Source organism: Typopeltis vanoorti, chromosome 19, assembly GCF_054136105.1.
Source record: "Typopeltis vanoorti isolate ZY-2024b chromosome 19, IOZ_Tvanoo_1.0, whole genome shotgun sequence".
Taxonomy (NCBI): domain Eukaryota; kingdom Metazoa; phylum Arthropoda; class Arachnida; order Uropygi; family Thelyphonidae; genus Typopeltis; species Typopeltis vanoorti.
The window spans coordinates 65,973,985-66,000,557 of NC_143567.1; the positions used below are offsets into that span (position 1 = coordinate 65,973,985).

Here is a 26,573-nt window from a genome sequence, read left to right on the forward strand (position 1 = left end):
TCCACCATCTGCAGTACACTTCCTTGATGGATCTGAAAAGATGTAAAAAGTTCTAAGCTTAGGCCGCATCATTATTGGAGGTTCAAACTCAGTGCATAAAGTATTTTAGTAAATACTTTACCCACCAACCAAGAGTTCACTTACGGAAAATACACCTCCCCAACACTTCAAGTTCCTTAGTACTGAGAGTTTTTGCTCTCTTAGGTTTCTGACGTACCTGTGGTGAGTCATATCCTGGAGAATGATTATTTTTGTTTTCTTTTTGAGTAGTTTTAAAAAGATCAAAATCTGTGTTATCACTTGATGTTGCAGCCATTTTTGGTACTTCATCTGTAGTTTCATTTCCCTTTAATTCCCACGTGGGATGGAATCCATTGGAAAATTATTTCAGAATCCTTATTTAGTTTGTTTATGTTTTTTGCTATGTCTCTAAGTATTTCTTGATGACTAGTGTAGCAGTTCTTAATAGCTTGAAGAGCTGCTAAGGAATCTGTGAAAAATATATTCCTTTGGGATTTGTTTATCCAAATGTTGCAGTGCTGTGTTAATGGCTATTAATTCTGCATGGTACGAGTTGCATCCTATACTGTTGGTCATTTTTAGTTCTATATTTTGAGAGCCATATATGAGTACACCACTCCTAGAATTGCCATTTGGATTTTTGGAGCCATCTGAGTAGATCTTTATTGAGTCAGGTCCATATTTAAAGAGAGGTATGAACAGCAGTTAGTTAATGAAGCCAAAAAGAATCCTAAAGAGTTCTTTCGATATGTAGCCAGCAAAAGAAAGAATGATTATGTAGGATGACATTGATTGGAGAAAATGGTTTAAAGACAGCTGTTGCAGAAGATGTGGGGAGACATTAATGAGAAGTTCATAAAGGTCTTTCAATCTTGCAAATGTGACTTCATGGAGAGATTGAGAGCAGTTGATGATGGGGAAGAGAGACTGACTGTAAGTGAGCAAGAGGTGTATGGGGAGTTGAGCAAACTAGATGTAAATAAGGCTGATAATATATCACCACATAATCTGAAGGAATGCGCCAGGGAGTTGAAGCCGGCCTTGACATATTTTTTTAATACGAGTCTTGCACTGGGCCAAGTTCCTGAGTGGAAGGAGGCAAGACTGTGCCACGTCATAAAGGAGGCGATAGAACTCAAGAATCAAACTATAGGCCTATCTGTGTGTCAGGTGTTGTGGTTAAATTGTTGGAGAAGCTTGTGAGAACTAGGATCTAGAGTTGGGTTGACAACAATGGTATTATCTTTCATGGATAGCATGGATTTATTCAAGGGAGGTTATGTTTTAGTAATCTACTTACTTATTACAATAAGGTGACTGCTTCCTTGGACAGAGGAGAAGGTTATACAGTAATATAGTTAGATTTTGCAAAGACTTTTGATAGATTACCGCATGATAAGTTGATAGTCAAACTGGAGTGGATGGGGTTGGATATTAGATTGATGCATTGAACTGGAGACTGGCTATCTGATAGGTATCAACAAGTTGTGTATAAGGGGAGCGATATCCAGGAAAAGGAAAGTTACTAGTGGTGTGCCTCAGGGGGTCTGTTTCAGGGCCATTGCTGTTTAACTTGTATATTAATGATATTGGTGAAGATTTGGATGGAGATATTCAGTTGTTTGTAGATGATGCAAAGGTAGGACGAACCATGAAGAGTAGAGAAGATGTTGTGGCCTTACAAGAAGACTAATAAATTGAGTGATTGGGCATGGGAATGAGAATGTGAGTTCAATGTTGCAAATTGTAAGGTTTTAAAATTTGGAAAACAAAAATGGGATGCAGAATTTATGCTTGATGAGGATATATTGTCGGAGGTGGAGGAAATAAGAGATCTGGGGGTGATCGTGGATAAGGATCTGAAATTTAGGGGACACATAGCCAAAATTGTGAAGACAACACAAAGGCTTCTGGGAATGATGCAGAGGACACTGACTTGTAGAAATAGGGAGATTCTTGTTCCATTGTATAAGGTTTTGATTAGGCCACACATGGACTATTATGCCCAGATTTGGTCACCTGGTTTTCAGAATGATGAAGAGATGTTGGAGAGGGTCCAGAGGTAACTGGCTAAGGTACTTTCTGACTTCTGGAATGTTGAGTATGAGGAAAGTTTGAGAAAATGCAATTTGCAGAGTCTGGCGGACAGGAGGAAGAGGGGACATATAACAGATACCTACAAGTTAGTAAGGGATTGTTATAGGATCAATGCTGGAGAGGTTCTACAGAAAATAGTGGGAGATCAGGGGAGAACCAGAGGTCATCCCTGGAAACTGTATAAAGCGGGTGTGAGTAAGAGAGTGAGAAGCAGGTATTTTTTCATGCAGAGTTGTGAATGATTGGAATGCCTTGCCTGAGAGTGTGGTGTCTGCAGAGACTTTGAGTTTGTTTAAAGTGCAATATGATGAGCTGTGTGTATGATAAAAGGACCTCCTAGATGAATCTTTGATTCCATGGGGTCTTGGGTAGTAATAATATTTCATTATTTTTGAAAGCGCTCAAAATTTCAGGGCTTTCTAGGCTTTTTTTCTCATGTTTCCCTATTTCAAAATTAATACGTATATTTTTCCTGTCTTGATTTGGAGGAAATGCTAGGTAGTTGGTTATTTTATTTGGACAATCCATGGGAATTTTATTTTCCATGATTTCATGCATTGTTGATTTTTTTCTTTCTGTTTGTTGGTTGCCACTTTTTAAAATGTTCACTTATTCTATGATGTGCAAATTACTACAAATTTAGTAAGATTTTCTTGCCATCTAATTTTTAAAGCAACAAGATTGGATTCAAATTCTACTATTTTTCCAGGAGTTGTATTCCTTAGTCTACATATGATTCTAGCTGCATTTTTCTGAATTTTTTTAAGCTTGTCTAAACTGATTTGTGATGTTTGCATCTAGATGGGTGATGTATATTCCATTATGAGTCAGATGATAGAGGTGTATGTGACTTTTAAGGTTTTATCATCAACTCTCCACTCTTTATCAGAGATATGTTTCATGATATTTAGTCTTCTTTTTCACTCTGACTGCAACATTGTTGATGTGTTTATTGAAGCTTAGTGATGGATCCAGAGTAACTGCAAAGTATTTGGGGGTTTTCATTAAATATAGGTAGTTAAATGTTTAGTTGAATCTTTGGTCTCCACTTTCTGGGGTGGTTATTTTATTTGGTAAATACACAAATTTCTGATTTAGTAGGCTTAATTTTGATTTTTTTGGTTTTCACAGTATGTAGATAAACTTTCAATGGCTTTGTTAGTCTGCGCGGTTAGCCTAGTGGCTTTGCGCTTCGCAACCATATGCCTGGGGAAGGAGTGTCCTAGGTTCGATTCCCATTGCCGACGTGAAGAGCTCAAGGATCTTCCTCGGCCATAGCCAAGTTAGCCGGTCTTGGGCGTGGACAGCAGGGTTTTTACCCCCAGTTTATCTGGGGTTTTTCATCCCTCAAACTGGCAAACTGGCCCAGTGAACACACGGATCTACAGCCATAAATACTTAAGCCTAAATACTGTCCCTATTGGGGCTCAACTCGCCCCAATAGGGACAGGAGAGAAAAGGGAGGAAACTCCATATGAATAAATAAAATAAATGGCTTTGTTTAAGTGACCTGCTGTTTCTAAGTTGTTGTGAGCTGAGACCAAATCATCAGCAAACATAGCTATCTTTGTTTCTTTATTTATATTTTTGTCTAAGTTATTTAAGTAGATGAGAAAAAAGAGTGGGCTCAAAATGCTGCCTTGAGGGAGTCCCTGTCTTATTTTCACTTTCTTAGAAATGGTATTATTTATTCTAACTTGAGTTGTTCTATTTCTTAGAAAGTCATAAATCCAGTTTAGAACTTTTCTTCCTATTCCAATATGACATAGTTTGGAAAATAGTTTCTGCCTCCACACCTTGTCAAAGGCATTGCTAAAATCTATAAAAGCTGCAATAGTGGATTTGGTAGGTTTGATCTGGAACTTATCTTGAATTGACTGGGTTAAGTAGAAAAGTTGATCAGTTGTTGAGTGATTTCTTCTAAAGGCAGCCAGGAAATGTGGTAGTATACTATATTGCACATTGTAGTGCTGCTATGGACACTGACATCCTTGCATGTAAGAAGTACTCTGCCATGCAAGGATAAGGAAGTGGTTGTGCCAGTGTATAAGGCACTGGTCAGGCCACACTTGGACTATTGTGCTCAGATCTGGTCACCTGGTTTTAAATGTGATGGAGACATTGGAGAGAGTCCAGAGACGAGTGACTAAGACAATATCTGGAGTTTGGAATGCTGGCTATGGAGAAAGGTTGAAGAGATGTGGATTGTAGAGTTTGGTGGATAGGAGGAAGAGAGGTGATATGATAGAGATGTTTAAGTTTGTGAGAGGATTTTATCAGATTAATCCAGAGGGGATTATAAAAAGAATAAAAGGTGAGACGGGAAGAACCATAGGTCATTCCTGGAAGTTGTGTAAAAGTGTGGTGAGGAGCAGACTTTTTACATGAAGAATTGTCAGTGAATGGAATGCATTACCAAAATGTGTTGTTAATAAGATTCTATATGATAAATATGTTGTCAGTTGAATGAACCTCCCACAATGAGTCTGTCAACTCCATGGAGGGTGTAATAATGATAATAATAACAATTTTTTCTGTCAATTCGCCTGGAATTGAAGTCAGTGAAATTGGTCTATAACTTCCTGGTTGGTCTTGAGGTTTATTAGGCTTTAAAATTGGTATGATTATGGCTGTCTTCCAGTCTTTTGGAGCTTTTCCTTGTTTTAGGCTATTGTTGGATAGGCAGAGTAGCCAATCTAAGGCTAGGAAGGAAGATGCTTGATCATAATTCCTTGTATGTTATCTGGTCCACATGATTTATTTATATATAGTCTCTCCCAGGCATCTCTCAATTCAGAGATTGTAAATGGATCCCAGAATAATTTGTTTTTATGTTTTGTAGAATTTTCAGTGTTTTTCTGCTGTCGAGCCTGTTTTGATATTTGATGGTTTTTGTTAGTATTCATCTCTAGTTTGCTTATATTTTGAAATTTTGAAAATGAAAGGCCAAGGTATTTGCATTCTCTGTCTCCAATTTTGATATTTTCATCCAGGTCCTTTAGCATGTTAGTCTCACTTGCCTTTTGTAAGTCTCTTTGTAAATTAGCAGTCAGTTTCCAAAGTTTGGTATCTGAAGTGTTTGGATTTAAGTTGTGGCAAAATTCTTGCCACCCAGTTCTTTGTAATATGATAACATTCTTCCAAGTTATGTTAGGACATCATGGTATGTGTGATCTTTCAGCATTTTGTTACTTCATACTTGTATTTCTCCAAATTTGTCTTTTGGAAATTAAAATGATATTTTCTTTTTTGGATGGGTCTCATCATTTTTGGGTTCAGGTTAGTTAATATTGGGGGTATGCTCGTTTCCTACTGGTTCTGAAACAGACCAAATAGCTTTGTCACAAAGATCTGGAGACACTGCAGTAATATCTAGGGCATCATAACAATGAGACAAATAAGTGGGTTCTTCACTGTTGAGAATTATTAGTCCTGTTTCATCTAAGAAATTCCTCAGGTTTTCTCCTGTTGGGTTTATTTCCTCAGAACCCCATAACAGGTGTTTGCTATTCATATCTCCTAAGATAATTGAGTTTCCTTCAATGAGATGGGATGGGATGGAAAGATTTCGTCCAGGTTTGTTAGGAGGATGATAACAATTGAATATGTTTAATGGCCTTTTACTTGGTTCCAGTATTTGGATTCCTTGTATTTCAGTTCCTTCTGCTACTATGTCTAGTTTAACAGCTTTATATGACAAGTTTTGAATTAGTATCAGAAGCCCTTCTCTATTTTGGTCAGTAGGCCTATCTTGTCATATGATATCATAGTTTGTAATGTTTAGTTTGCTAAGGTTTGGTTTCCTGGATGCAGATAATATCAGCATCATGCTTGTCAGCTAGTAGTAATAATTCCTTTAGTTTTCCTTTGCTTGCTGGAGTAACGATACCATTTAAATTACATTGGATAATATTAATGTTTCTTGTAATGGGTGGAATGATTTGCTCATTTCTCAACTCTGACATCATTTCCAAATCAAGAGTCGTGGCAGCTGCCCCATATGCAGTGGCATAATGATAATCACTGAAATTTGTCTCCATGATGGAAAAAAAGAACTGCTGCTGTCATTAGATTATCCAGAGGGTACCACGAGGAGGAAACAGTCAGACTTTTCCCTCCTTCCTGAATGGCAAGTTCTTTCCTATTATCCTCATTTTTAATGTGATACTGCCATCTGTTCATTTTCCCATAATCTTTCTCAGAATTATCATACCTGTGGATCCAGTTTTCAATCAAGTATTTTATTTCTAACCCAGCTCTCAGATCCATAAGTTAAAATTGCTTTGAAGACTTGTATACTCTAATTTAGTTGCATGTTTTTTCAGTTGGTTATACTATAAATAAAAGATGCCAAGAAATTATATTCTCGATTTAATAATTTATCGAAGTGTAAGTAATATCTCATCCTTTTCCTGCAATATAGAGTACACAGCCTTATATTTTAAATTAAAGATGCCAAGAAATCATATTCTTGCACCTGAAGTAATTTCAGGACTGGACAACTTGTATATAGAGGCTAATGACTTCAGATCACTTGCATTAGTATTCCATAATGCAAAGCACACATCCTTATGGACATGCATGATACTATGCATCATGGGAAGTGTCACAACCCATACCAGTTTCGACCTTTATTGAGAGGTATGTTTAAGTTGGAAGTACATCTCCAAAAACTTGTGTGATCCCTCAGATTACCCAACAATGAGTGACCTGAAAGATCATTTAACTCAGCAGTAGTTCCACTCAATGACAGACTCACCCTGCCACTGAGAACCCTCAACAGTGGTTCTGCCCAATGGCAGGCTCATTCCACCACTGAGCAGAGCTGCTCATATCTCAGGGAAAGCAACCACTTCAGCACATCAGTGGGAGCCAGACCCAGTAGTGATACAAACATTGAATTAATGAAGAAATCATATTTCCATATACGAGTAGTCAAAAGGTGTTGCATCTTATTATTAAAATATTCTGGATTAGAGATAGATGTTGGAATTTTTTCCACTTGGTTATATTATAAATTAAAGATACCAAGAAATTATTTTCTTGGTTTAATCCTTTATCCAAGTGTAAGCAAACAAAGTTTGTGCCTGAAGTAATTTCAGAACTGGGCAACTTGTATATAGAGGCTAATGACTTCACATTGCTTGCCTTAGTATCCCCTTGTTTGGTTACACTTGGATAAAGGATTAAACCAAGAATATAATTTCTTGGCATCTTTAATTTATAATATAACCAAGTGGAAAAACTTGCAACAGCCTTATATTTCTGCACTCCAATGCACTTATTGATATTAAAACTACAACCCCACTCTTTTGTCCAAGTAAGAAGTCTATTCAAATCTTCCTGAAGGGAATTAACATCAGCAGTGCTGTTTATAATTCTTCAAAACTTTGCATCATCATCAGCAGACAACTGATGATCCCCACCTTAGTCCATATGATATATTGTTTACAAACAAGTTAAACAGCAGGGGCCCAAAAACAGAACCCTGGGGCAAACCACTGGTTAGTTACGCTCCTTTTTTTGAGACACTGAACCATCATATGCAAACTGCTGGTATCATTCAGAGAGCTAATCTCTGATCCATCTAACCAATATATTATCTATTCCCACCCTCTGTAGCTTGTACACCAATTTATTATGTGGTAATCTATTAAACACTTGCAAAGTCCAAAAATATCACTGTCAGAACTTAATCCACCTTTACCACGAGTTGCCTCGGTCCTGCACTACGTGCAGGTGCAAACTTGACATATACTTGTCTGTTTGCTTACTTGGGAAATAGGATTAAAAACCAAGTTTATATAAAATTACTTGGTATCTTGAATACACCCATTATCCAATCATAAAATGCAAGTAAATTGCTAAAACAGGACCTACCCTTTACAAATCCATGCTGACTATCATAAAGAATGCTATGTCCATCAACCCAATCTTGTATTCTATTCCTAACAAATCTCTCCACTGCCTTGACCATAACTGCAGTTATGCATACTGGTCTATAATTGGAAATACAATTATATAACTCATTTTTCTTGCAAGGAAAAAAAATGCATAATCTGGTTCCTGAATGCATGCACATCTTGCAAATGACATCTTTTAATGCCAAGCATACTTCCTTTAATTTGCCTTCAAGAAAATGAAACACTAAGGTAATTTAAAAGTGTTTAATCTGGAAACACTTGATATCATTGAAAATAAAAAGTGTGCCTTCTTCCGAAACCAGAATGAACTACAGGTCACACATGCCAGCATTGTGTGTTTTAGGTCTAACAATAGCAACTTTAGAACACCATTACTCTTTTAACTGATTATTCTGTCAGTAATATGTCTGCTAGTGTTACGAGTAAATGTAGCGGTATATTTAAGCTGTGCTGAGAAAAGTGTTTTTAAATAGTATATAGTGTTGCTTTTTATCATAAATTGTACTAGATTTTTTCATGCTGGATACAAGTCTCATTCAGTAGTGTTTGTTTCTTGTTTCTACTGCTGTTTCTGAAAATGACATCCATAAAGAAAAACACATCGGTGGCACAAAGTTTCAGCACGAAGGTTGAGTTCTGTCCTGGAATATTCCCTGCGAATGTGTTGCAAAAATTGCTTCGAAATATGCACTGAAAAATGTGAAAAATTTGGGGACTTTTGTCCCCAACAGTTTGAAATATTTGGGGACAATGTATGAAAGAAAGAAAGCATTAAAGTATGTGTAAAGTGCATTGATAGATTAGAATGTTTAGAAATGGGAGCTAGAGTCAGGACTGTAGTAGAAGAGCTTAGGCAAGAATTAATGAAGAGTGAAATGAAGCATCTGGAAGATGAGATTAAATAAGTAAAGAAGAGATTGGCTGATGTAAATGAGAAGAGGGAATTAGTTAGATATGTAAAAAGGTGGTGGTCCTGATGGGAGACCTTAATTATAGGAATATAGAATGGAAGGAAGATATAGTGTACGGGAATAAGGAGAGTGAGTTTGTTGAATTTCTGAGAGATAAATATCTTAAGCAGTATGTGACTGAACTAACTAGAGGCTTTAATGATTTGGATTTGTTGATAACGTCACAAGATGTAGTTGTTAATGAGTTGCTGACACTGCCTCTGGTTGGTGAGAGTAATCATGAGGTACTTGTTTGGGAAATGATGGAACAAGAAAAGGTAACTGCCAAAAATGGATATATGTGGAAGTATAAAGCAGGTGATTATAGGAAGCTCTGTGGTCAGTTAGCATCAGCATGTTGGGTAAAGGAGCTTAGCAGAAAAGATGTTGACAATACATGGAAACTCACAAGGCAGTATCTGACAAAAGCAATGTATAGCAATGTATAACCGCATACCAAGCATTAAGCAAATAAATAGAGTAGAAGTGAAATGGACGAACAGTGAAATCAAGCAAGCGGTGTTGTAAATGAAAATGTTATAGAGGAGGTACAAGATGGTGGTGGTGAACAGATCCATGAAGAGTATAAAGAGCAGACTAGAAAGATGATTAGCATGGCAAAGAAAGAAAAGGTGCAGTATGAGAAGAGACTGGCTGGTCAAGCCAAGGTTAACTCAAGGAAATTTTTTTGCTATATGGCAAGCAAGAGAAAGAATAATTATGGCAGGTAGACACTGGTAGATAGTCATGGCAGCAGAATAACAGTTGCAAAGCATATAGTGGAATTATTGAATGAGCACATTACCGGCATATACCATACTAGTATAAATGATGCCGTGCAATATATGGAAGGGAGGCAAATATTAGGAGAATTAGAGGTGAAAGAATCAGGTGTATCAGATGTTTATTGGGTTAGATGTTAATAAGGCTGTGGGAATGGATGGCATATCACCACGTAATCTTAAGGAATGTTCACAACAGTTAGCTATGCACTTGACCTGGTTGTTTAATGAAAGTCTTGCAGTGGGTAGGGTTCCTAAGGAGTAGAAAGAAAGCAAAATAATAATACTCCATAAGCATAGTTCTAGGACATAAGTTTCCACTTATAGACACCAGTATGTATAACTGCAGTTATTATTATTATTCAGGCCTCCATGAAGTCAAAAGACTCATCGTGGGCGGTCCTTCCTAAGAATGATATATGTCATTCTTAGGAAGGACCGCCCTAAGATTTCTTCCTCGATGAACCTTGACAGACATAAAGTCTGTCAAGGTTCATCGAGGGGAGGTCCCCCTTAAGAAACACAAAGTCTATCATACCACTCCTTAAACTCATTGACCATTCTCGCTCTCACCACTCCATCAGGCAATGCATTCCACGGTTCAACCACCCTCCATGCAAAGAAACCACTCCTCACCCTCTTGCTCACAGTTTCCTTTCGTAACTTCCAGGGATGGCCTCTTGTCATCACTCCTTTCCACTGTTCAACCAAGCAAAAGAACTCCCCAGTGTCAACCCTGTAACCATATCTCAACAGTTTAAAAGTCTCAATCATATCACCTCTCCTTCTTCTATCCACCAAACTCTGCAGTCCACATTCCCTCAGCTGATCCTCATAACTATCCTTGTACAGTCCTGAAACATCTTTGTCATCTGTCTTTGTATCCTTTCCACAGTTAATTTATCCCCTTCAAATCCTGGGGACCAAATCTGAGAACAATAGTCTTAAGTGTGGTCTGATCAGAGACTTATACAACGGAATGATAACTCTTTTATCTCTGCAGGTCAGTGTCCTTCTCACAATTGCAGCAATCCTCTGTGTTACCTTCACCACCTTTGCAATATGTCCCCTAAATTTCAGGTTTCTATCAATCATCAATCCCAGATCTCTTGTCTCCCCTACTTCCTCCAGTATAACTCCTCCCACCCATCGATGTTTCCCAAACCTCAAGACCTTACATTTTGCTGCATTAAACTGACATCCCCCATTCATTTGCTCATCTATCTAGCTTATTCAAATCCTCTTGCAGGGCTACCACATCTGCATTATTACTAATAATCCTTCCCAGCTTCGCATCATCCGCAAACAACTGAATATCCCCTTGCAATCTGCTGGCAATGTCATTGATATAAAGGTTAAACAATATAGGTCCTAGTACTGAGCCCTGTGGGACCCCACTTGTAACCCTTTGCCTCCTTGAAACTGCTCCACCATACACAACTCTCTGATACCTATCAGACAACCAATTCTGAATCCAGTTGACCAATCTGACATCTAGACCCATGTGCTGCAACTTAAATATCAGCTTATCATGTGGCACCCTGTCAGATACCTTCGCTAAGTCTAAGAAAATTGCAGTATATGCCTTTCCCTCATCTAATGTTCTTGTAACTTTATTATAAAATCCTAGCATATTGCTAAAACAAGAGCACCCTTTCACAAATCCATGTTGACTCTCACAGATAACATTACCCTCATCTGCCCAATGTTGTAGTCAAGATGTTGGAGAAATTGTTTAGGGATAGAATACATTATAAAGAATGACATAGCATTCTTTATAATGGTCAGCATGGATTTGTAAATGGTAGATCTTGTTTTAGCAGTTTAGTTGCATTTTATGATAAGATAACGAGTGTGTTAGATAAAGTGGAATCATATACAGTGATATTGTTCGACTTTTCAAATGCATTTGATATGGCCTTTGACCTGGTTGTATAATTTAGTCTCAGCAGAGGGAAAATTCCACAGGAATGGAAAGAATATATGACAATCTTACTGCAGTAGGATGGTGCAAAGACTTATGTGTCTAACTAATCAACCTATTAGTATCTCTGGAGTGATGATGAAGGTTTTTAAAAAGATAGTAAGGGCTTGCATATAGAAATGGGTTGATAGAGTATCTATACATTGCAATAAACATCATGGACTGACAGAAGGTCATGTTTGAGTAACTTGCTGACATTTTATAATAATGTGATAGTTGAGTTAAACAAGAGACGTGATACTTTTGGACTTTGTTAAGGCTTTTGACAGGATACAGTGTAGAAGGCTCTTGCATAAGTTGCAGGACATGAGATTGGATAAACTATTAGCTTAGATTAAAGAATGGCTGACTGACATATAAAAAAAAAGTGGTATATGAAGGGTATAAGTATAGATTTCAGGTGACTGGTAGCATACCCCAAGGATCCGATCTGTCCTTGGTTCACTGTTATTCATTCTTTTTCAATTAATGACATTGGGAACAATTTTACAGGAGACATAACTGTTTGCTGAGGATGATAAGATAGGCAAGGTAATTAAGATGTGATTTGACATGCCACTGCAGAATGATTTGAATAAGCAGTAATTGTGGGCAAGCAAAAATAGATGTTAATTCATCATTAGTAAATATAAGGCTAGTATGATGAGATATCCAGTGACATTATATTGGTAGAATTGTACTAGAAAAAACTGATTTAAGCTTGAAGATTTAGTAAGTTATAGATAAAGAGGTTATTATTCCCCTTTATAAGGTGTTGATACTTCCACATTTGAATTACTGTGCTCAAAGCTGCTCAAGTCTGGATTCCTTGAGGATGAGGAGGCTGTGGAGAGGGTTCAGAGGAGAGTGACTAAGTTGGTGAGTGATGTAAAAAATGCTCCCTACATTGATAGATTGAGAGCTTGTGGATTGCAGAGGTTGGTTGATAGACAGAGAAGAGGAAATGTGATAGAAATATTTAAATTGCTAATAGGTTTTTATAAAAATTGATGCAGGGAAAATATTTCAGCTGTGTGATAGTGAAGAAAGAACAAAAAGTCATCCCTGGAAGTTGAGGAAAAGTGTGGTTAACAAGGGTGTGAGAACAAAGTTTTTTGCCTGGAGGGAAATAAGTGGAGTGCATTAGCTGACTTGGTTGCAAGTTCCTCATCTGTAAATGAATTCAAGAAGAGATGAATAGATATTGTTTTGATAGTTAGAAAATAGCTAGAAAACAGAAAGAGATGTGATATAACAGAGACCTACAAACTTGTGAAAGGATTATGAAAGATAAGATACCTGTAGATGGAATTTTTCATTTTCTGGAGGATGGGGAGAGGATGATAGTCATCATGGAAACTGGGCAAAAGTGTGATTAGTAAAGGTGTTAGAGCTGGGTTCTTTACTTTTAGAGTAGTGAATGAGTGGAATGCGCTCCCTGAGTCTGTGGTGGATGCTGTGACAGTGAATGAGTTTAAGGCGAGGTATGATAGATACTGTATGAATGTCAAATAGTTGTGATGAATATGATTTGGGGCCTCCCTCGATGAGTCTAATGACTCCCTGGAGTTGCCCGTAATAATAGTAATAGTAATAATAGTTTGGGTCTCCCACGATGAGTCTACTGACTCCATGGAGATACCTGTAATAATAATAATAAAAGTTGAAGTTCTGGGATAAATAGCAATGATTACAAATACAACTCAGAGGATGACAATGATGAAACAAACATTAACTTGGATAAGGAAGTTATTTTTGCCTTTTTACAAGACTTTGATATGACGTCACCTTGACTATTATGCCCAGAGCTGGTATCCTGGTTTCTAGGGTGATGCAGATACAGTAGAGAGGGTTTAAAGAGAGTGATAAAGATGATATCAGGAGTGTTAAATGTAGATTTTCAGAACAGATTGAAAATTTGTGGAACTGACACACACACTAGAAAACAGAAAGAGATGTGATATAACAGAGACCTACAAACTTGTGAAAGGATTATGAAAGATAAGATACCTGTAGATGGAATTTTTCATTTTCTGGAGGATGGGGAGAGGATGATAGTGCATTCACAGAAATTGTGAATGATTGAAGGGGTAACAGTTAGATTTTTCTCTCATAATGTGGTATGTGTTTAGAATAGTTTCCTTTTGGTGGTGGTATGCAAATAGTATGAATGAATGAATGAAATGTATGCCAGCTAATGTGAGTATTAGCTTCTCTCAATGATTCCCTGCCTCCCTATAGGTCTCTGGTTCTAGTAATACCATTACTTGAACCAAAATAAGTGAATCAGAATCATCATCATAAGAAAGATGATAATTCTGAAGGATGTAATCTAGATTTCATTTGAGACTAAGCCCTGGATCACCTAAGTAGTGCAGCTTGTACTGGGCTGAGTAGGATTTTTAGTTAATTTTATGACCACAGGAAATATGTAATTGTTGATTTATTATGGTGGGGGAAGTTATCAGGTGATGCAAGAATTTTGAGTGTGCTGAAGAACACTGACTGCCATCTGGTTAAATGATTATCACTCATCATCTAGGTGAAGAGGTTGTCCATACAATTGTGCTATTTTCTTAGGACTGTTGAATCAGTTGTATAGTTCTATACATTTAGCACAGGTTTGGTATTGTCTGCAAAAACTTCCAGGTATTTTTGTTCTCATTTAATCAGTTGCATTTGATGGGAGAATCAGTTCTCAATGTCCAGTTCTCTATCCATTAGCTATTAATTTTTTCATCATCATCGAATTCCTGCCATATATGCTTAAGGGGGTGTACAGGATATGATAGTACTACATGAAAAATTTACAACATTACTAACTTCCTATCTACAGTTTTCCTCCAAATCAGTCTGTTACCTGTCAAGAGCAACAGTATCAGATCTTATATTTCTATCTTCTAAGGCCCTTTTTACCATATCAATCCACTATATCTTGGTCTTCCTTTGGGTCTTTTTTCCTGCCAACTTGGCAGAGAACACTTGTTTTGCTAATCTTCCCTCGCCCATTCTGTTTAAGTGACCTTACCACCTGAGATTAGCTCTGCTAACACATTCTGGATGCTGACAATGTCAAGTTCTTTCCTAATATCCTCATTTTTAATATGATATTGCCATTGAAGCCATCTGTTCATGCCCCTAACTGTCTCAGGACTTTCATATCTGCAGTCTCTAGTCTTTTGTCAAGTGTTTTACTTCTGACCTAGCTCTTAGATCCATATGTTAAAACTGGTTTGAATACTGTCTTGTATACAGCTAATTTAGTGTTTTGATTAATTTCTCTGTTATTCCACATAAATTTATTCAGTTGATTGCCTACCATTGTTTTTGTCTTTTTAATGCTGACCTTCATACCATATCTTCCTACCATACCAGCTTTGTTGATTCTGTTGTCTATTTCCATTTTTAATCTACCATCTTCACTAAAAATTGTGCCTAAGTAGCTGAAATGTTTCACTTGTTCTATAGGTTCTCCATTCACAATGCAGTTGATATTTTCAATGCTTCTGTCTATATTCATTGTCTTTGTTTTGTTATTGCTGATCTTCATGCCATATCTATTACAACAGTTATTCAATTTAGTCAGGGAATTTTGCAGACTTGTAGCAGATTCATTTAGAAGCATAACATCATCCACATAAAGCAAAGAACTGACAATATCAGGTTTAATACAACTTTCCTTCATAATGTGATCCATATAGATCAGTGGTTCCCAACCATTTTCCACTTGTGTACATTTTTAAACCCATTTCTATAAATTGTACTCCTTGTTTTTAACTGTGCGTAATGATTGGTAGCAGAGTGGTTTTTGGGGTGGGGTTCATAGCCAAATTCAGTTTTATCTTGCTCAAGACTAAATGGTGATCACTTCCAATTTCAAATCCTCTGTACACTCTGGTGTCTTGCACCAGGGAGAAAACATCTCACTATCAACAATAACATAGTCAATGAGACTTTTCTTATTCCTTGCCTCTTCTCTCCATTTGAATTTGTGCACATTTTTATGTTGAAACATTGTGTTAGTAATAACCAGTCCATGTCCTGAACAGAAACCCAACAGGTATTTGTCATTATTATTAGCTTTTCTCTTTTCTCCAAATTTTCCCAAAATATTTTCGTATGTTTGACAATCATTTCCTACTCTGCCATTCAGATCCTGAACAAGGACCAACTTTTCCTTTTTCATTCTGTCAGTTGCTTTCTCTAAAGCCTCAAAAAATCCCTCCGCTTTTACCTTAGTAGAAACGTCTGTAGGACCATAGGCACAAATAAGTCTCATTGCCCACCTCCCCATTCTGATATTTGCGCACATCACTCTGCTTGAGACTGCCTACCATTCAAGAAGATTAGCCTCATATTTAGTCTTGAATACTATGGCTACACCTTCCCTTCCTTGATTGTCATTGCCTGAATAAAAGATTTTATATTTATTGCTCAGAAAGATCTCACCAGTTTTAGTCTTTTTTTTGTTTCAGTCATCCCTATTATGTCAATCTAGTACTTATCTAATTCCTAATGTTGCTCCATTTCTTTGCCATTCAGGCTTCTTATGTTGATATTACCGATCTTTAACTCTGGTGTGATGTTGAGTTGGGATGAGTAGTAAGATTTGTTCCAGTAGCTGACTTTTCACTGGTTCCCCTGGCAAAAACAACAATTAATTTTTAAAGCAATTAATTTTTTCTTGCTTTAATTTTTATCTTAACAATTCTGTATATGTTTTGTGCATTTCACAAATGACTTTATTTCTTCATCATTTCATATTGCATTTGTAATATCAGGGTGTGCCTGACAAGAATAATTTTCCAGTTAGGGTTTAATGCTTGGATTTGTCTAGATAGTAGGTTGTTTGTGTAATTTTTCCAAGAAAGGTTTCTACTCTTAATTTGTACAATTTCTTGAGAGAGAGTTGACAGCCTTGTTTTATCCCTCACCAGTAAGATAAAGTATGCATGAGATCGTTACTTACATACAGAAAAGTGCCTCCTATAGCAAGTTAATTATCTACATGATGTAAGAGCCATCATCATCAAATTCCTGACATGTACCCTCAAGGGGTGTACAGGATATGATAGTACTACATGAAAAATTTATATCATTACTAACTTCCTATCTACAATTTTCCTCCAAATCAGTCTGTTACTTGTCAAGACTCAAACATTATCAGATCTTATATTTCTATCGTCTAGGGCACTCTGTATACCTATCAATCCACCTATATCTTTGTCTTCCTCGGGATCGTTTTCCTGCCAACCTGGCAGAGAAAACAGGTGTTCTCCTTTCCTTCCTCTCCCATTCTGTTCAAGTGACCATACCACCTGAGATTAGCTCTGCTAACGCATTCCTCGATGCTGAAAATGTCAAGTTCTTTCCTAATATCCTCATTTTTAATATGATATTGCCATCGATGCCATCTGTTTACGCCTCTAATCTTTCTCAGGACTCTCATATCTGCAATCTCTAGTCTTTGGTCAAGTGTTTTCCTTCTGACCCAGCTCTCAGATCCATAAGTTAAAACTGATTTGAACACTGTCTTGTATACAGCTAATTTAGTGTTCCAACTAATTTCTCTCTTATTCCATATGAATTTATTCAATTGACTGCCTACCATACCAGCTTTGTTGATTCTGTTGTCTATTTCCATATTTAATTTACCATCTTCACTAAAAATCATGCCTAAGTAGCTGAAATGTTTTACTTGTTTCACAGGTTTCCCATTCAAAACACAGTTGACATTTTCAACAATTCTACCTATTTTCATTGTCTTTGTCTTTTTATTGCTGACCTTCGTACCATATCTATTATAACAGCTATTCAATTTAGTCAGGGAATCTTGCAAACTTGTAGCGGATTTATTTAGAAGTATAACATCATCCGCATAAAGCAAAGAGCTGACATTAACATCTCCAATTCTGATATTATGTTTAATACCACTTTCCTTCATAATGTGATCCATATAGATATTGAATAACAGAGGGGATAATGTACATCCTTGTCTCACACCAGATTTAACATTAAACGATCTTCCTGTACTTCCTTCAATTTTAACCGCTGACTTACAACTCAAATAAAGACTAAGTATTGCTTGATATAATGCCCGAATGACATCATATAACTAGTGTATTGAATAGCTTCTCTCTTGGCACTTTGTCATATGCCTTTTCCAGATCGACAAAACTTAAATACAGATCTTTGTTATATTCCCATGCTTTCTCAACTATTTGTCGTAAAGTGAAGATCTGATCCTGACAGCCTCTGTTTGGCCTGAATCCAGCTTGTTCTTTACCAAGCATTTCTTCCACGATTCTTTTCAAATGTTTCTTAAGTATACTTGTATAGATCTTGCCAGGAACACTCAGTAGGGAAATACCTCTGTAATTCTCACATTCAGTTTTATTTCCCTTTTTATATATGGGTACTATTAGAGCTCTACTCAAATCATCAGGAATTCGTCCCTCTGTCCAGGCTCTCTGAACTATGCAGTGCAGTCACTGTAAGACTTTTATACCACCATACTTCAGCATTTCTGGTCGAATATCATCTACTCCTGTTGCCTTTCCACATTTCAAGCCTTTGATGGCTCATTTTATTTCAAGTTTGGATATTTATTCTTGACTGTATGCCTGTTGAGTGTTTTTTTACGACTAAGGTATGCATGAGATGGTTACACACATACAGAAAAAAAAGTGTCTCCTGCAGCAAGTTAATTATCTGCATGATGTAAGAGCCATAACTATATAATTTCAAATATTCAAAAAAGATACTCATGTTAACTCTATCAAATGTTTTTTTTTTGGCTGAGACTAATTTATATATATATATATATATATATATATATATATAAACCATTGTACATAATCATATAGTGAATCATCATTTGAATCATAAATTTATGTCCAGGGTTTTCAGCCACTCTGGCTACCTTTGTTGATAAGCTCACTAGTTCTAATGGGCTGCCAGGGAAAACCTGTAAATTGCATTCATACATGATTTGAGTCATTGTCTGAACTAATGCTCTACAATCACAAGCTGGAATGATATCCCAAAAGTGCAAGCAGCTGCACACTCATATCTTGTCCAGTTTGGAGATAGATCAGTGTTCTAAGAGCAATGAGGAGGATCAAAGCCAGATGGCCAACTAGTTAGATTGTTTGTTGAACAAGATCTCCATGTTATTCCATTCTTCTTTCCAGGTGCTAGAATTATTAAATCTCTCACTGATCAGTTCTTCAGGTTTCAAAGGGAGGGGGGGGGGGGTTTGATAAAATATGAACCTGCCATATCATGCAGTTTCAATGTAAATCAGCAATTGCAGATTGTTTATAATTTTTAAATGTTCTCTTTTAAGGGATTGCTTCTTGCTTAGATGTGTGAAGCAATATTACTCAAGACTGGGAACAGCATAATGAGGTTGATTTGTTTATTCTCATCACAGTTTTCATGCTGGTGTTGAATTGGATATTGACATTGTGTGTATGTACATGCTGTTCAGTCACATGGACACACAGTATTTGACAGGGGCATAGACCATATTGCCAACTGCAGTCCTGAGCACCTCCATAGGGGCACAGCGCATATCCATTTTCGTTATTGTTCTTATATTTCCATTGTGTATGATGACTATTAAAGTCACCCTCTTATATTGTGGGATGATCATGTAGAGGCAAGACAGCTTGTGGCCAAGCTGTACTTGGAGGTTTATAGATTTTACTATTTTAAGACTGCAAGGGAGAAGAATAGTTATTGTTGATATACCATAGTATATCAACAATAACTATTCTTTTTTTTTCTTTATTCTGTTTTTTTTTATATTTATTTTTAAATTATTGAAAATTATTTTTTGTTTTTGATATTTATTTGTTCTAGTTCCCGTAAAAGGAGTATTATCCCATTTATAGTGCTTCTTAAAACAATAACTGCTCCAGTGGTTTTTATTGTGAAAATTAGAAAATGCTCCAACTTATGATGTTTCACTTCATACAACACTTTATAATTATAACCTGTGCCAATGTATACGAATCTGCATTCGCTCATACGACAGTTTTAGCAAACTGTGCATTGGTTGATTCAAGATAAAATAAGGGCGCTGTTAGTTTCAGCTTGGGGGAGACCACACTCCTACCAGGCACGTCCCCCAGGTGGCGGATGGGGGAAACCCAAATGGGTTGCTCTGAATAAAGAATAAAGAGCCATGGAACAAAGGATGTAGCTTGCCATGCCTCTGCTACATCCTTTGTTCCATGGCTACATTATTATGCCAGTAACTTTCATGAGCAGGAGAAAGTCTACAAACCGAGATAGTGCTACTGCGTACAGGACAACCGATGCACCTACTCAAAGACCACATAGAGTAGGTGAGAAATCAGCAATGTGGTCAGCCAAGGATGTGAAACATGTGGCCACCCTCAACATAAGATCATTATACCGACCTGGAAAATTACAGTTAGTCCAGGAAAACTTAGAAAGACTGAAATGGAGTATTTTAGGTTTATCAGAGAGACATTGATGCGGAGATGGATTCATGGATTTACCAGAAGGAAGACTCTACTTCTCAGGAAGAAAAGATAACATACACAGAGAAGAAGTTGCATTACTAATTGAAAAGAAACTTACACACTCAGTAATTGAAATAAACCCAGTGTCTCCTAGAATAATAACAGCCAAACTTCAAGCAAAAGAAAAAGGTCAAACAATTAAAATAATCCAAATATATGCACCAGACAGTAACCATTCAGAGGAAGAAATAGAAAATTTCTATGAAGAACTACAACAGGAAATAGATAATCCCAAAAATAGAGAACTCATGATAGTGATGGGACATTTTAATGCTAAAATAGGACAGTTCACAGCAGACAAAAAAGATGTGATGGGGAAATTTGGATACGGAGCTTAATGACAGAGGAGAACAATTACTCCACTTCTGTAAAGCAAACAATCTAATGATTACAAACACATTGTTCTATCAATGCCCTAATAATAAATATACATGGACATCTCCAGATGGTAATATAAAGAACTGCATAGACTATATCATCATAAACAAACAATGGAAAAGATCAGTAAATAATGTACAAACATTAAAAAGTTTTGATTTTGACACTGACCACGAAATATTAACTGCCAAAGTGAAGATAAAATTCAACAGGAAAAATAATATCAGAAAAGAAGAAAACATCAACCTATCAAAACTAAAAGATAGCTCAAGCAGAAGTCGATTTTTAGAACAGATGTGCTTGAAATTAAAACCCTTCATCTTACAGAACAGTGGAAAATACTGGGAAGAAGGAAAAGAAACAGTGTTATCAATTGCAAAAGACACTCTAGGTTCCAAACCCAAAATAAACAAACAGTGGATAACCCAAGAAATCATAGCTACAATAGAAGAGAAAAGAGAGGCCAAGATACTTGTAAACCAACAAAACAATGAAGAGAATAGAGAAAAATACAGCGTACTAAAAAATAAAGTTGACAACCTATGCAAAAAAGCCAAAGAAAAATGGTTAGAAGAAAAAGCTAAGAAATGCCAAGAAGCATACCAACAAAACAACCTAAAAGTCTTCCATAATACCGTAAGAGAAATTACAAAGGAATTCTCAGCAAAAGCAGTAACAATGATAAACAACAAGATGACTGAAACCGGGAATATTGAACATATAAGAAAAATCTGGTCAAACCATTTTAAGACTATCTTCCACCAAGGAAACAAAACTACAATGCCAACAATAGAAGAAAATAATGATCACCCAAAAATTTTACAAGTTAGATACGCAATAAAACAGATGAAAAACAATAAAGCACCAGGCATTGATACTATCCCTACTGAACTGTGGTCATATGGAGGCAGCATATCAATAGAATATTTAACAACCCTATTCAATAAAATACTACAAACAGGAGAGATCCCAGATGACTGGAGAACTGGAAGATCATCCCAATATACAAGAAAGAAGACAAAAGAGACTGCAGAAATTACAGACCAATCAATTTACTCCCTCACACCTATAAAATATTCATAAGAATTATACAAAATAGATTAAAAAGCACCTATGAAGAAATGATAGGCATAGAACAAGCTGGTTTCCGAGGAAACTGTTCAACAATAGACCAAATTTTCATGTTGCACCAACTAGCAGCGCTCAGCTGGGAAGACCATAAAGAACTATATTGTTGTTTTGTGGACTTTAAACAAGCTTTCGATAACATCAACAGAGAAATCCTTTTTAAAATTCTACTAGAAAAAGCAATAGACAAATACATAGTACAGTTTCTGATAAAATATTACTCTAAGACAAATGCAATAATTAAAAAGGACACACTCACAACAGAACCCATAGAGATCCAAAAAGGAGTAATGCAAGGATGCCCATTATCTCTATGCCTATTCAACATATATCTAGAAGAAGTTGTAAAGAAAGCAAGAGACAATGAGCCTGGAATCAATGTCAACGGTTTAAACATAAATAATATCGAATATGCAGATGATCTCGTCCTTCTTGCAAGAACCCCAAATGAACTACAAAAGCTGATCAACAAGCTAAACGAAACCTGTAAAACATATGACATGACAATAAATATACAAAAGACAAAAGTGATGAAAATAGGGAGGAACAAAACTACCATCTCAGCCACCCTAAACGGAGAACAAGTAGACAACTTCCTATACCTTGGATCAAAACTAACAGAAACAATAGATGAACTCAAAACAATCAAACACAGAATAGTGATAGGATGGACCACCATGGGAAAATTACAGAAAATCTGGAAAACAAACAAGATATCTAAACAAGCCAAAATCAAATTATATGAAGTAATAATTATACCAACAGTCATCTATGGAGAAGAAGCGTGGACAGTTAAAAAAAGAGAGGAGAAAAAAACTGCTGGCATTTGAAATGAAATGCTTAAGAAAAATAAATAGAACAAGTTGGATAGAAAAGAAAACAAACATCACAGTCAGACAAGAACTGTATAAAAAGACAATAATAGAAAAAATTAGAAAACAACAATTGAGATGGTTTGGACACACTGTACGCATGGATGCAGACAGACTTCCTAACGTCCTAATCAATACTTTTCCAATTGAAAAAAGAAGACCTGGAAGACCAAGAATTACCTGGCTGAAATTAATAAAGAACATCTCGGGATGCAGAACATATAAGGAACTTTTTCGAACAGCAAGGAATAGAAAAGACTGGAAGATCCTGCTCAAGAGAAGACTCAACCTATCTTAGACAGAAGAGAAGAAGAAGAGAAGATTAGTTTCAGTGTAAAGAAGACCATGCTTAAACTTATCATATTACTTATTAAGATTAATAAGTAATATGATACACCACTGTCACTATTGTAGTTACAGTTGTTAAAAACAAAGAAAGTTCTTAGTGAAGTGCTACACTAATTAATGCTATGGTTATCTGTAAAATAACAATCCTATTGTTGAAATAGAAAATCTTTTTTTTTTTAATGAATAGATTGATGACTAAACTGGTTAGCAGTTTGTGAAAATTATTCTAAATTTTTTCATTTAAATATCTGATGTAAATAAATGCTTTATTTATGTTATTTATGCACATATATGATGCTTAAAAATGTTATTAAAGGATTACATGCATCTACAAATGAAAAGAAAAAGGTAGTGATTTGCTATATGACAGTGCTCTAGAACTGACCAGGATAGCCATGTATATAAGTTATTTATTGAGTGCCCCCAGCAAAGAGTAAGTTTGGTGGTAGTCAGTAACATAAGGAATGGCTAGCTGGCATCAGTTTGCTATAGCTCTTGAAATAATTTTGCAGTCAGTGTCGACTAGTGAAACTGGTCTGCAGTTTGGAAGATCATTCTGATTGCCCTATATATATTACATAGATAAGTAGACAGACTAAAGTAAATGAATTCCTAATAAAGTAATTATTGTAATCACATCATTCTTGTCATAACTATTAGTCTGTATAGCTATCAGGCATGGAGTATTAGTCTAAATTTTAGTTAGAAACTCATAATGAAGTGGAATCTAAGTTAGAAGACTTATAATGGAGACCACACTTACCATTATATTGAGTGCCCCCAGCAAAGAGTAAGTTTGGTATGATACCTATCATACCTGTCCTTAAACTCATTCACTGTCAGGGCAGTAAACAACTACTTCTGGCAGTCAATTCCACTCATTTACTACTATTCAGGAATACCAGAAAATCTAGAGCCTGCACACACACACTTACATAACTGTAAGAGTGTGTAGTTCTCTCTCTTTATCATGTATTGGAAAATTTCTTTTGTTTCAATCTTAAAGAACTTCGTTAGTAACTTATAAATTTCTATCGTGTCCTCTCTTTTCCATCTATCAACTTAACTCTGCAACCCACACACCTTCAATCTATTCTCCTAGGAAGCATTCCACAGACCTTTCACAAGCTTGGTCACTCATGTCTGGATCCTCTCCACCACTTCTTGATTCCCAAGAAACCTGGGTAACCAAATATGTGCACAGTAGTAATGATGTGGCCAAATCCTAGCCTTATGAAGTTGGATAATAACCTCCCCATCTTTACAGATGTGTATTTCAAAATCCTTTGAACTGTTTTGCCAACTTTTAAGGTATGCCCAGGAACTTAAACTTTCCTATCTACTATTATCCCTCAAATCATTTTCCTGCAATCTAGTACCAATGTGATACACAGTATCTAATCCTTTCATTCCGAAGTGCATGCATAACCTTACATTTTGCAACATTAAATTGACAACCATTATTCTTTGCCGACAGTGCCAATTTATTTAAATCATCTTGCAGGTATCTACATCATCTTTATCAAATTGCTTTCTATAGTTTTGCATTATCAACAAAAAATAAATTATTTTTTTATATTATGCTTTTTTTATATGTATAAAACAAGAATATAAAATAAAAACTCAAGTAAAACAAAGGTAAAACAGAATCCATAATAAAAAAAGTACTTTTCTCCACAAGAGGAAAAAAAAGTAACTTACAGAAGTAGACAGCTACAAATTCATTGTCTTCTAATAGCTTTTCAAGCATTTTTCGGTTTACTTCTTCAATTTCATCTTTAATTTCAAATACATCATTGCTGGTTAGCCACTGCAGCAATTTTTCTTCATCATACAAATCACCTTGAAAATATAATATGCATATATATATATATATACTGCTTCCAATTTCTAGTTATACTATATTGTTAAATTACATAAGGTAATTTCAGAGCCATACCTGTATTTGTTAAATTTCTCATTTTGAAGTCAGAAGTTTTGGGTTATTATAGTCATTATGTTAGTTTTTCTAAATTTCATGCCTTAATAAATGCCGAAATATGCACTTAAAAAATGAGACTCATGAAACTGGCCAAGGATGCAGAAGATTAAGGTAAGAAACCTTTCTTTTAGGCTTGCACGGTGATCCGAATGCATTTTTGGAAATTATGGAGACAACTACCGTGTTTGAATAAAAACTTTAGTTTACTATTACTAAAATTTTACAATTCGACGTTTCGACCTTTATGTTAAGGTCATCTTCTGGAGCGTACAAATATACACAGGAAACAAGCTATACTACAATCATACTGGTTCGTTAAAGACACTGACTAACCGCTACCACAATTGTTGGCTTGACCTCTGGTAAAAAAAAAAAAAAAAAAAAAAAAAAAAAAAAAATTATACATCAACGCTAAAGTCCTATTATTTGTGTTGTCTACTATATACATATATTAACATCATTCCAGCCAGTTGGAGTGGAATGGTTTCTAATAATAGCAGATTGGCTAGAGTCCTGACTTGTGTTGAATCTTTCAAATTAGGTTGGCTGAATGTGTGCCATCCAGATCCTTGGAATTTGTTGATATTTGGATGGTTTATCAGGATTTCTTTAAATTTTCTTTCGTACCATGTTTTTGTACGGTGTAGGGAGCAGGTGCTTTTCCAGTTGATTTGGTGTAAGGTGTTGAGTGCGTGGTCTGAGAGGCCTGCTTCACCATAATGGTTATATTTAATGTGTCTAATGTGTTCTTTTTTGCGTATAGGGATTGTCCGTCCTGTTTCACCAATGTACGGTAAGTTACAGGTGCAGCGGATGCAATAGACTCCAGGATGTGCTAATGGGAGGAGAGGGTCCTTAGAGGAGCTGAATATGGTTTTAAGTTTAGTGGGTGGTTTAAAGGTGGCGTTAAGGGTATAATGTTGTAGGATTCTGTTGATTTTTTCTGATAACCCTTTAATGTATGGGATGGCTATGGTTTTACTGTAGTCTAGATTCGTTTTTGTTGTGGTTTTATAGAGTATTTTATTGACAGTATTTTTGTTATAGCCATTGTTTATGAATGTGTCACTAATGATTTTTAGTTCTTGTTTCAGGGCCTGCTGGTTAGAGCAAATAGTTGTGGCTCTGTTTTTAAGGGTGTTTATGACTCCATATTTTTGTGCTGGGTGGTGATATGAATTCGCATGTATGTATTGGCCCGTGTGTGTCGGTTTTCGGTAGACCGTGAAGGATAGATTGCCTGAAGGAAGACGTGTAACTAGTGTGTCTAGGAACGGGAGCGAATTTTGGTTTTCGATTTCGATGGTAAATTGTATGCGTTCGTGTTGTTTGTTTAGGTGGCTGAGGAATGTGTTTAGCGTTTGTCGACCGTGCGGCCAGATCGCGAACACGTCGTCAACGTATCTGAGCCAGATTGTCGGTCGAAGCGTGGCGGAATCAAGAGCCCTTTGCTCAAAGGTTTCCATGTAGAAGTTCGTGATTGGGGGGGATAATGGTGAGCCCATGGCCGTACCTTCCTTTTGTAGGTAGAATTTGTTTTGCCACACGAAGTAACCGGACTTTAGTACGTGGGC

General features: G+C 36.3%; 1 protein-coding gene across 1 annotated transcript in view; it reads right to left on the reverse strand.

Moving 5' to 3' along the window:
- Nucleotides 1–26,573, reverse strand: part of LOC150096202 (uncharacterized) — an 881,296-nt gene that overhangs the window by 16,214 nt on the left and 838,509 nt on the right. Inside the window, exon 34 of the mRNA XM_090409004.1 lies at nucleotides 24,720–24,860. Within this exon, the coding sequence (XP_090265130.1) occupies nucleotides 24,720–24,860 (141 nt within the window). The remainder of the gene's footprint in view (nucleotides 1–24,719; nucleotides 24,861–26,573) is intronic.